General features: G+C 33.8%; 1 protein-coding gene across 1 annotated transcript in view; it reads right to left on the reverse strand.

The window, feature by feature from the left end:
• The window catches only part of LOC106129383 (hybrid signal transduction histidine kinase A), a 53973-nt gene that overhangs the window by 31566 nt on the left and 9071 nt on the right, over window positions 1-13336 (reverse strand). The window contains exon 2 of the mRNA XM_013327925.2: window positions 169-501. Within this exon, the coding sequence (XP_013183379.1) occupies window positions 169-291 (123 nt within the window). The 5' untranslated portion in view covers window positions 292-501. The remainder of the gene's footprint in view (window positions 1-168; window positions 502-13336) is intronic.

Consider the following 13336-nt stretch of genomic DNA (forward strand, 5'->3'; position numbering starts at 1 on the left):
TTTAAACTATATTGTCCAATGCCTATATTATTATCATCCAGTGTCAGCTCCCAATGATGTTTTACTATGTACGTTCAATGACTTCGACGAAAATCCTTTCGAAACTCTAACAATTGTTTACAATTCATACATTCTATTATATAGGAATGTAAGGTAAATAAAGCTTACCCTTTCTACATGTGGCTGCAGTGCCGGAGCGTCCACCACGTCGGTGTAGATACATAAAGTCGACTTTCGCGACAAAGAGTCGCTGGCGAGGCTGCTGGAGCTGGAACCTGACGAAAACTTCATCGTGGTGCCTCATTCAGACATCAAACCCGATCACCTCAGGTAACATCCAAGTGCACTTCCCTGTGGTGTACCCGGCACATCACACAAGTGCAGTCTTCGATTGATAGGCCAAATTTAAGGTGAAACGCTTCGGTCAGTGACAGAGCAAAGTCAGCTGCGAACCCCAAGGTTTTTTCCGTTGATGCAACCGGAATTAACAATCTGGTAAGCCTGAAACAAAACGACGATAAATAAATTGATGTTTTTGATAAGGAAAAGTGATCAGGGTCAATGATAATGAAATGCGATTGCAACAATGGACTTTGCACATATTTTGGAATAATGTATACAGTAGTATTTAAAAGTAATACTTTGCAACTCCCTAGTTGCAATTTCAGTTCACTTATTAACACGAAGATAAGAAAGAAGAAGAGACAGATTCATTTTAATAGATACTATAAAGAGGTTATCGATACTGTGTTATGTTGCCTGAGTCTACTTTAAAAGCAGGAAACGTTCAAATGTTTGATAAAGGCTAAGCATGTAGTTTCAAAACGGTCGCTATTTGCATTGATCTACTTTGATCTTGATTTTTTAACACAAGGACTTCGTAACGTTGATAAAGTGATTGATACAGATGCAGATAAATTTGAATTCATTAGTGGAGATCGTGCGATATCTGAATGTATTGTGTTGGACGATTATGGAGTGTGATTAGGACGTTTGAGAAGCGAAATGAATATAACATTGTGTATTGTTCTTGATATTTTGTGTGCAAGACTTGCTTCTAGTAAGTATGGCTTCTTCATTGCAGAGGTTTTAAATTTCAGCTATCCTTGTGTCGAAATAAGTAAGACTTACTATAAAGTATTTTATTTAATAGTCTATTTTATTATATGACGATAAGAGTATTTAAAATCTTACATTATAAAATTAATGGCATTAATGAAACTCTGCGTCATATAAAATTCATGGCTCATTATTTTTACTTTTTTGAACTTTGTTAATGATTTGTGTAGAGTATCTCTACTACAAAACCAACATGTTTATCATTATTATTATCGCAATGAAAGTTAATTTTGTTCAAATATAGAACCTGACTTAATTATTTTTGGAAGTATATTAACAATTTGAAATTAAAAAGGAAAAGCAATCTACCGAAATACATATGTAGATATCATCACGTTTTTAACCCTAACGGGGTAGCTTACTCTCGCAAATACTGAAAGGCTTCAGCTGCTGTACGGCTTAATGATGGAATTGAGATTCAAATAGGGACAGGAAGAATCCTAAGTTTATTAGCCTATCCCTGCCATAATATTGATAACAGAATAATACAATTATCTAACAAGTTTTCAGCAATAAAAGCTTAGTTGGATTAAATTATACTGAAGTCACGAACACCGACATATATCATACGTTTTGACACTTCCTCTAGGTTTATGGTACGGTAAAAGGTACCTACAATTCACTCACGTGCGCCCTAAATTGCAGCTTAAAATACGGTTGTTTCGTATTATGACTCCAGCAAACACCATGAAACGAATTCGCCAAATGGGACAAGTCACATTAATTGAGCTAGTCCTTAAGTTAGTTTAAGACTTGTGTTAAGGAAATTAGTTCAATGATACCTTATTTCATAATGCATCTCGTAGATTTAGGCTTATCAGAAAACGTTAATTTTTCACCATTCAATGATCGGAGATTGAACTTGGGACCTCTTTCAGATGTAGGGATACCACTGCACCAGCCAGGGTAAAATGAGAGTATATTTCAATCTTCATCACCATCTATGTAAATAGTATCGTTGAGTTAGTATCCCATAACACAAGTCTTGAACTTACTTTATAGCTATCTCAATGTGTGTGATTTTATCCCGTCTGTATTAATTTATTTTATTTCATTAAGTGTGTTCTCCGTTATACCCTTAGGTGTCGCCTTATAACCAGAACTCCACTAACTACAAAGCCTGATTGACTAGGCTGTCTCAATTAACTCACAAGGTTAGAAGCCAAGCCAAGAAAATTTCTTACATTGAAACCCACATACGGTTGTTTCGTATTTAAAAAGTAACTTAAGCAAACACCATGAAATAGATACCAAATAAAAGCTAATTTCAAACTTATTTCATTGTGTTTAAGATTCAATTGTTGTAAAAAAAAAAACAATTTCAGATAAGAGTATTACGTAATAGCTACCGTGCGAAGACCATGTTTAGGGTTGTCATATCGCCATACCTAATAGTCGGACTGATTAGCTAAAACTGCCTAATTTTTAAGTAAAAAGACTGGACTCGGACTTCAGAATTTTACTTTTTACGAAGCTTTTTTTTAATAACCATGGCAGGGGCGAAATATCTTTGGAGCTCGTCGGTTCGTTCGTAATATAAAAAGTTTAACAAAAACTAGACAGGCACCGTAAATATTGGCCGGACTATAGATAAAAAGCTCAACTACGTCCGGTTTTATTCGGACCCCTGGCAACCCTAAATGTTACCTAACACTTCGGCACAAAAACTTCATTGTTATGTATGGATAATACTATCACTTGACAAGTGACGAGTGTTAAATCAGTTAAAACCATCTCTAATCGTGGTTGATACGATTTTGATTGATTACTTTTTAGAAAATAGGTATTAGAAAACTCTTCTTAGCAATGCCATTGACTTATTGTTATCCAACGTGTTTGATACGTTCTCGAATCTTCTGTGCTTATGTCGCGAAAATTTAAAGGGATTGAACTTATACCTGCTTTAAATGGGGTCTTATAGAGGTATTAATACATAATATCGTTGTAATTTTCAAAATAATTGTAAAAAATATGATTGAAAATTTCGTTTACTAAACTCTAATATTATTCAAAGTCGATAATACTAGTAACTGAACACAGTCAAAGCAGTGGTGCAAATGAAAATTAAGTAACTAACTTACAAATTGTATAAGTTAGTTACATACAGCCAGATGTTCCTTAATATGGAAAGTATTTAAGAACCAAGGCTTCTGAAATTAGCTTGCATTTACCTAATGCAGAGACAAAAGGCAACTATTGCTAACATTTAACAACTGCTATTTTAGCCAGAGATAGATAAGTATGCGACATAATTATACTATGTCGTAACCACTAAAATTGCACATTTAAGGTGAATTGTACCTCAGATTTAGTAAACAATCTCTTTGAAGTTTTACATTTACTGAAGGTGCCGTTGAGGTTATTAAAATTTTGCAAATGAGGCTTTTTTGTATTTCAGATTTCTCTTGAGGTTTGTCTAATGTTGTATTTATTATTACTGCACTTACATTAAGAGGGACAATGTTAGCAAATAGAAACTTTTTGCGTTTTTAAATAAATTTAAACTTTGAAGGGCAAAAAGTTACTTAAGTTTAAAATTTATATAGTTCTTAACAAATATTAGTTAAAAAGATATTAAATCGAATATGTGTTTATTTCTTACAATTATGCCTTTGGACAAAGGAAAGCGTGTGCAACATACAACAAAGGAACAACACGGCATGGGAAAACCAACTGCTTTTCGTAACTGGCGATAACAATAAAGTACTTCGCTGTAGGGCTCACAATAGCTAATAAGGTCGACGATTCGACAAATCCATAGTAAAATTATGAACGTGAAAGTATGTCTGTCTATTCCACAGTTAAAGATCTGGACCGAGTTTTGTGCAATTCGAAAAAGAGATAGTTAAATGCCAGTGGTCATGCAAAAGACTATATTTTTCGTGTACGAAGTTGTAACGATAATCAAAGAGTGTTTACTCTTTGATTATACGACAGACATTATACATAAACCTGGTGAATCAGAAAATTATGTGACTTGAGATGAAACAAATTAAATGAAAATTGAAATTTATTCCCAAATGGATATACAACCTCAAAACGTAAAGTTAAATAAAACACATAAGATAGATTAAGATAAAACATATAAAAAACCCACACTCCACATGTTTTATAGCTGTGGTTGCGAAGCCACAAATCAAGATGTAGACGCTAAACCCAATTCACTTCCACACCATTTCACTACACCGAAACCAACCACAATGCTAATACTTCCAACCAGACACGCACTTATATCAGTTGATTATTCTTTAAACACTTGTTAATATTCCTCTTTCTATCAGGAAATCGGTGGCATGCAATCGTTTGACTGTATGATTATAGAAGAAACAGAAAATACAGTATTCGAACGATTGATGATCTTAAATATCTACAAAGTTAATCTTCTTGAAATTTCGCGTATACACAAAAAAGTTTCTAGAGGACATGGGGTCCTTTCATCCCTGTAAAAAACTATAGTTCCAGAAGGATTTACAAAATTCTGTATTCTTTTGTAGGGGCGCTTAATTCGCGCGGGTGAAGCTAAGCGAGTAAGAGTTAGTTTAACAAAAAAGAAAGAGACAATACAGTGTAGGCAATTAAGACGTCAAATAACTACATAACTAAACCTCAATTCGGTCATTGTAGAAACCGACGTATCGGGGTTGCATGTTCTAAATACCGAGTGCACTACCGTAAATAAAACACAATATGCAGATGATGAACACGTGTATTTCCTTAGCACGAAGCCGAAGGACTGCCTAGCTGACCATCTGACCGTTACACGCAATCGGCTGTGACAGCACGCACCTAACTAATAACAATCGACATGCGAAGACATAAAATCAAAAAGTGTTCAATAACGGTCCTTCATGTCATAAATTTGCTAATCTGAACTGGGAAATTGATGATTGTTATATGTGTTGCATGTGTATATAGGTCATCATTGGAAAGGTTTTAGATTAATGTAAGGTACAGTACAGTGCATAGGTATCATGTCTTCATTCCTTACGGACTTGACCGAGATATTAGATTTAGTCTTGTGAAAGGCTTGAAGTTTAGTTGTATGACTTTGTGATAGAATGTAGATTCAGTAAATTGTTGCTGATTGCTGACGCATCGCTCAAAAGAATCCCAAAATAAACCTTAGCCTTGATTGAATTTTATAATTTGTATGAGAAGAGTAGTTAGCACACACTGTACTTCAGATCTAGGTAAGAACTAAGTGATATACAAGTGTGCAGTTTACACTGTAGGCAAACATTAGCTAATGGTAACTAAAAATAAAACCACGTCATCAGCCGATAAGACCTGCATATGACTTAAGAAAAGAAGCCATAAAACGAGCGTTATATAAATGCAAGAATTTCTTATGGAATTTAAAAACATTAAGTGAGAAACCATATAAATCCTGGTAGTTAACATTCCTTCAAAACTGGCGATCTGATGTTTTTTATTGAAGACCCTTACTAACTTTATATTATTACTAGATTTTGTGCGGGGCTTTGCCCCCATGGAAATTTCCAAATTAAAAAGCTTGTGTTATTCCTAAAGGTCTATTCTACAGTACCACATTACATCAAAATCGGTTCACTCCTATTTGAGTTTATTTTTCACAAACATACAAAAATATATTTTTTCATCTTTATTATTTGTGAAATTGCAGTTTAAAATGTTCTTAATTTTTTCATGTTATAGCTGCACGACCTCCATTTGTCATCCTCGGAGGCCTTACCTTAGTTATGTATTTATTGGAGAAAATGAAAAGATGTATGATATGCTTGCGTTATTTATCTGGAGTTTAGAACCACCAGAAATCCCCCTTTTTGCACCCTCTGTCATTAAGCTTCGGAGCCTGGGGCCTGCAATTGCTAATTACATTACTCAGTATATTACTATCTGGTTGTTTAAGGTTGCATTTAAAGTCAGTTATCCTTTCCTTTATTTTGATAAGATATACAGTTTGTCAACGTGAGTGAGATTATATTTCAACAAGTTTACTTAGATTTGTTCTTATGCGTAGGTAAGCATCTAACTTTGCAACACCTTGTTCTAATACCAGATCTCACTAATTTGTTTCTTCTAAATTGAAGCTCATTTTCTGGTTAACTTAATTCAAGTTATTTCCTCTTCAACTTATCTCAATGAGCTTTACTTTTTATTTATTTTTTATAATAACTATCCAACGGACCGTGTCGTAGCGCCGTTCCGTCTACGTGATATTTTGTGGAGCCAGAGGGAGGTTCAATGACCAAGCTCTGAGGTCAGGTGTGAGGTAAAAAATCAGCAGCAATTTCCGCGATATCTAATTTTGGGTCGTAAACATTAATTGCGCTTATTATACCGGCTTTTCGTACAGAGGCGTTGACTTCTTCGTTTTGTTATTTACGATGGCGGAAGATGTTATTAATGGAGTTATTGGTCACAAGATGTGTGGTCAGTTCGTGTTCTTCGCAAGGAATTGCGAAAACAAAAATGATTTCTGCAACATTTTTGAACCAATTTATGAATTAAGTTTCTGACTAAAATTTAAATGTCTATGACTACTTCTTGTTTCATTAGCATTTATATATGTTGATCAACGTTCAGAGGAAGCATTACGCAGTATGCTATTAAAAAAGTAAAAATAAGAAATTACACCAAGTAATCGTATAGAGCTTGACGAGAAATTCAGAACCTGTTCATTCTCCGTGGGAGATTGTGGTTGAACTTTTTTTCCATGACGAAACCGAGCATTCCATGCGATGGTCATATTTCGGAGCTGTTAATTGGTGATATCTCTGATCTGTTGAATAAGTGACAGAATCATTACGTGATCTTGTAATTGCAGCTAGATTCAAGATCCGCCTCGCTTGATTATATCCGTTAATTCCGACTGTGCGGTAAAAAAATATCAACATCGTTTTAAATTGCGTGAGCTGAAACTACACTATAAAATTGAGAGATTATTCGAAAATAATCTGTTCTTATTCCACAAATAGATACTAATTGTTCTTGCAGGCATGTTTGGTACCTCGTTGTATGAGAGGCTGGGAGCCGTTTAGCTTCTATAAAGTTCAGTGTTTTCTTCAGTTATGTCCCAAATAAGATTGACTTTTTAACTCTTTCTTCTTACTGTTCAAGCAGTCGTCGAAAAATAGTATAAACACTTCATGAATTGAATCTGCACTTTGATTTGAACTTAAAACATGCAATTTTATATACTGAATACTTGTAAAAATATCAAAGTCTTATTTTAATAACAACTTAAAAAGAATTCCAAGTGAACTCAAAAAATTTCTTTTAATTATTTTTTAAGTGGCTAGTTGCAACCTTTGTTAAAGAAGTAAAAGGTTGATACCAATTTTCATTTTAAATTATACTAAACACAAAATTTAAAACTATAAAACTTGATATACACTATTCTATGAAATCATCAATGTTCCGATGTAAGTTGGAATTTGCTAACAAAAACAATTTATTTACTCGAGGAGCCCAAGGTTTACTAGAAGCCGCGCCTGTTATCGGCAACATCTGGCCTCTTATCAATTCTAGAGCACTTGGAACGTTGGAAACAGTTGTAATGGCTTTGCCAGACCCGCATAAGGCTGCGCACTACACGCCTTTTTTTTAACTACCCGTGTGGCCATTTATAACTTGTGATATTTGTGAAACAGTTAATAAAAAAAAGGTAACACAGCTGGAGCTACGCGAAGATTTTGCACTTCGAGATAATGTGGACCATTTTTGGGTGATACGTTAAATGGTTAGCACAAGAATGTGTGTTATAACTCATGGTGAATGAATGGGTCATAAATCACCAAATAAATGATAATATTTTTGTAATAAAATAAAAAGAAGCTAATAAAAAGAAAACTGCATAAAATGAGAAGACGAATAACAATGATGAGGAAATGGACTATATTGCAAGACAGACAAGCAATCTTGAAATGAACAAGGAATTACATGATGCATTGTACCAACTTAATGCCATTTCACGACGTCTACATTACATATTGAAGCCATCAAATGCCTAGGTCACGTTGCACACGCCGGTACAATAACAGCACATTCTTTTTTTTATATTTGGTTGTTTAATTAATGTTAAATCATATCCATTTTATGGAGTGTTGGGCAAAAACTGCATGTTCCCATTTGTCACGATCTCTTCTTACTTCTTTTCTTTCATCCACATTCATAATTTATAAGTTAGCAATAAAGTCCAATGCTGAATGGAAACAATATGAATACTGTAAAACTTTGTCTTTCATAGAAAATTTGTAGCATTATATTTTAAGTGTTTTTATGTGTCTATTTAATAGGGTTATTAATTTTCTGTAGTTTTAAATTTAGGGTCTATTTATACATTTTTTTTACTTAGCTTTACTGATACAAAAAGTAAGAAGATATAGTATCCGTTGTTTTTCTTTCAGTATCTATCTGTCTTAGAGGTCAAAATGTGTGACTGTTTTATAGCAAAGTAAAACACGCAGTTACCCTTGAATGTGTCCTGTACCAGGTGGCTGTCAAAATGTTCGTTGTCCATTAGATTTCGTACCACCTTGAGGATAAATGGGCTGGTCACGATTTTGGTACCTTATAGAGATAAATCTTGTTAATATTTCACTGCCTGATTAAGTCTAACCTTTATTGCTTTGAATTGAATCATTAGATGGTGATTTTGGTTCACTTGTGCCTTCTTTCGGTTATATAATAGGTAATGTTTGATTTTTTTCTACAGTTCTTGAAGGAGTTTATTACTTTTATGTGTAATATTGATGTTGTACTAGCAGAGATCATGGCAAGTGGAAAGAGGTAGTCTCTGCCTGCCCCTCCGGGAAAGAAGCGTGATTTTATGTATGTATGTATGTATGTAAAAACAAATAATTGTTTTTAAATTTTATTCAAGTGTTCAAAAAATTTAAATGGGCAACAACCATAAAGTCTTAAGTTATTCTTTAAATATTAATGACGTCATTTCACACCTAAACATTTGTGTAAAATTACACAAAAACTCAGTGGCGTTCACAATACTTATCTCGCTGTGATAAGGATTTTATTATCTGCATTTATATCAAACAATAACGTGATAAGAGGCAATATTTCTTTACAGAATCTAGTAGTTTATCTAGAAGTTGCATTTGATTTATGTATATTTTTGAGTAAAGGTTGGGCATAAGTCGAGAGGGAAATAAAAGTGCTACTATTGATTTAATTACACAATAGTTTTTTTACATTTAAATTCCAGAAAGAACACATTGTTGTATTGGTGTTTGTATCACAAATATACGTCTTCAATAGTAAGTCGTCGGAGCCAAAAGTCAAACTCTTGGACAACAAATAGGTAGCTGGGTACCTATTTAGTTATATAGAAATCCTTACAAAAATATCAAATAAATCAGCTTAGTATAATTAATATTTTTATCACACACTGTGTCGTTTTTTTTAACCAAAATTATGATTTATTGCTTTGCAAATTGTGCATTTAACGGTTGGCTTGATATTTGGGAATCCAGCAAAAAAAAAAGTAAACCAACAAGTCGCCTGCCTACCTGTGCGAGACATTCCAAACATATTTGTATGGAATTTTTTGCTCGAAATTTCATTCAATTGTATAGAAGTTCAATTGGTAATAATAATAAAAATGTGCATTTTTCATCGGTAAGATGTTTTTAGTTTTATCTCACGCCATAAGTTCATTAGAAAAAGGTTATCCTTGAGTGAATCATGCATGTGGTATATTGAGGACAACTTCTTAATTTCAACCTTATAACACGCTTTTGAATCAAATTCCTGTGACATACAGACGGGCGGACAAAAAGATTTGGAGCCCCAAGAAGAAGAAGAAGAAGAAGAAGATTGCGTTTAGTTTCAAAAAATTGTGACAAGTTTAAGGATGCAATTTCTGCCCAGAGATTTTTTAGTTCGTGGAATATTTAGGTGTGTAAAGATTTTTCTACAATTTAATTGAACAACCTTCCTCAGTAAGTAAAATAACTAGATGACAAGGTTATAAAAACAACTACTTAATTAGACAATCTGATGATACAATTTGTTTTTTCGCCAAAATTTCTTAATTTTATGTTAATTTTTTAACGTTATCTACTTAATTTTTATTGCCGTTGGTCTGGTGACACAGAAAGGAGGTTATGTTAACATCATATAGGTATACGAGGTTAATATTAATGGTCTTAACATAATTAAGTTAGTAAAAAATGAGGATTTTCTAGACTATTTGCAATGTCGACATCAGTACACTTATGTTTTTAATGCCATTATCATATAAGTAAATGGTGTTAATTTTCTAATAAAAGTGTGGTCTTAGGAATTTTTGAATTGAACCGTTTGGCATAAACCTAAGTAGATTGACTTTTTTGCAAACACGACACAAAGTAAAACATTTTGGGAGTTTGACTCATAACACCTAAACAGTTTGAACAGATTTTAAATATATTTCAATTTTTCGATGTTAAAAAATTACTAGTGAAGACATGATTTTTATTATGTTTGTAGAGTAAATAAAACTTAATTTTCTAACCTTTTTTACAAAGCCCATAAAGCGGCGTACAGTCTGACATCGAGTCTTTGTTTCATTTTTTTAGAGTGGCGCTAAACAAAGTCTAAAAACTTTATTGGACAAAGCTCTTGCCTTCGAGTAAATTCCCCGGCTAATGGCGTTCTTATGGCTTCTCCTTGAAGTATTTTATGTCGCTATAGATGCTTAATTTGACATGGACCAAGTGAACAGAAGAAAATATCGTTCAATAAATTTGTCAAAAGATTTTTTTAATATTTTCAAACACAGGTGATGCTGATTTATTTTACGAGATCTATAAGAAATTAAGAAGACTTAATAAGACAGAAGTCAGTAAACATAGGATCTCGTTGTGATAAGTAAAACAAAGAAATTAATAACTAACAATACTGGGTTGCTTAGAACAAAGGAATGAGAAGAAAATGTCAACGATAAACACGATAAAATTAAAATTAATTACACACGGTTTACCACACACTTTACTACTGAGACAAATCAGGGATGTTAGTGAAAGGTCAGATTAAGAGTACCACAAACCGACAAGCATGAAGAGAGTGATGAATGTGGATGAAGCGAAAGAAGTACTAAGTATGCTGGGATGGCAAGGGGAAGAATGATGGAGGATGGTGTCGGCCTGCCTTTGTAGAAAAGAGGCGTGATTATACCAAGATAATACGTGTGTATGATGATAAAGTCTTGTTTTAACATTACATATGTATATATAATCACGCTTCTATCCTTTATGGGTCTTTATCCTTTGAGTTAAGCAAAGACTGAAAGGCCACGATCAGATTTGACAATATTAGAAACCTAAATTTAAAATCTGTACAACTATCTCATGTAAGATCTTGTAATTTTTTAGCTTGTCGCACCAGAAATGTGGTTTTAACACGGCGAGATAAAACCGTCGATGCCACATCAAAGATATAGGATACCGCGTTTTCTTCAAAGGAAACTAGTTGCTTGACACGTGCACATATCAGTTTCAATCGATGCAGTTAACTTGGATATCCTACAACTGTATCACTCTTATAACGATAGGATTAAAGTCTAAAGTTGTTAATAACTTGCGAGGCGGAACCATGGACTAGTTTGGACTGGTTTTCAGTTACCCAGGTGTCGCAGTATAAATAAATGTAGGTACTTATAAAGACAAAGCTGCGGCATAGTATATGACGGAGTTGGATCTATGACTAAGACTGTGGACCTTCGGGGCGATACATGACCTCTTGAGAAGGTTTGATACAGTCGAAAGAATTTTGTAGTTCAAAATATAACTTTGCAAATTTTAGGGCGACACTCCGGGTACCAGGCTTATGCATAGATGAGAGAGGAGATAATTTCTATAAGAATATTTTTACAAACTCTAGTACGAAATAGTTGGTAGAACAATATTTTCGAGAAAATGTATCACTTCATAAACTGATTGAGTCAACACGAAGGCGAGAATTTAGGCCCAATCCATTTAGTATTGAAGCTGAGAGAATCTAATCATGAAATCAAATATGTATTTTCTATCATTGTTCATCAGAGTGTTTATAACCATTATATATTATCACGCCGATGTGTACTATGGGAAGCAAAGATGAAAAAGAACAGCCTAATTTTATTAATGTCTTTACTACATGTTTTAATTTGTGCGATTCCCACACCGTTATTAAATAATAGGACAGTTATCTAATCTAAATTGTATAACTCTTTGTGAAGTCTCGTTCATTTTTAACTGAGAGATCGGATCAAGGTGAATGCTTTGACTTGCAATTCATGGGGATTTTAGCTTGGGAATATTATATCTGCTTTCGAGGCTGCTTGGTTCGATGTTTAAGATTTACTGGGATTCCCTTCCCATGTCTGTGTTCCCGGACATTTGATTCTTGGGGCTCCAAAACAAGATTGAGACTTGGTCATTACATCAGCTTACGTGGCTTTAAACCTTATGTTGCTTGCTATTAGGCAGATTGGGGTCAAACGCACAATTCTTTTTGTGAACAAATAAAACTTTTGACGCGGGGGTATGAGTCGTCAAAGTCAAAATGATTCTCTATGTGTGTCACAAATAAATTAAAGAGAAATTCTTTCAGTGGATTCGGCTTTGTTTGGTTCATTGGACAAAGGCCAAAACCAACCAACGACATGTCTTCATGACTATAAGATTACCAAAAAATAATAATACTCGTAACTGAGATTTCTTGAATTCTTAAGTGTTATCGCTAAAGCAGATAATCCAAAGATAATCTTACATGAAAAATTTAGTAAAAGTAATAAAATCATCGAAATGAAGAGAAGAAGACTTAAATTACTAAGTACCTATCCACCAGAGTTATACCATCTTAATAACTTTATGACGTTTAGTTTATGGAACCGTAAAGGCTGCCAATAGAATGGAATGTTAAGAGTGTGCTTATTTGGGCTCTAAACAAAACCATTATTGTAGCTTATAAAGTAAGCCGGATATCCATACATGAGAAAACGGGTCATGCATTCGTGGCTCGTAATCTAAAAACAAGGAATGTACAGAACACCACCCGTCTACAATTTGTTGGTTATTAGTGGCATTTGGAAAATCCTTACCGCGTATCTTCTTCCATAACTCGATAATTTAGGAATTTTTAAGACAATACTAAAATATAAATTATTTAAACCTCTAAACCAGATTTTTTAAAATCAGGTTTAGAGGTCAAATGAATGCACATTTTAAATAAAAAATCGTAATGCTTGTGAAGAAGA

Source organism: Amyelois transitella, chromosome 4, assembly GCF_032362555.1.
Source record: "Amyelois transitella isolate CPQ chromosome 4, ilAmyTran1.1, whole genome shotgun sequence".
Classification (NCBI taxonomy): Eukaryota; Metazoa; Arthropoda; class Insecta; order Lepidoptera; family Pyralidae; genus Amyelois; species Amyelois transitella.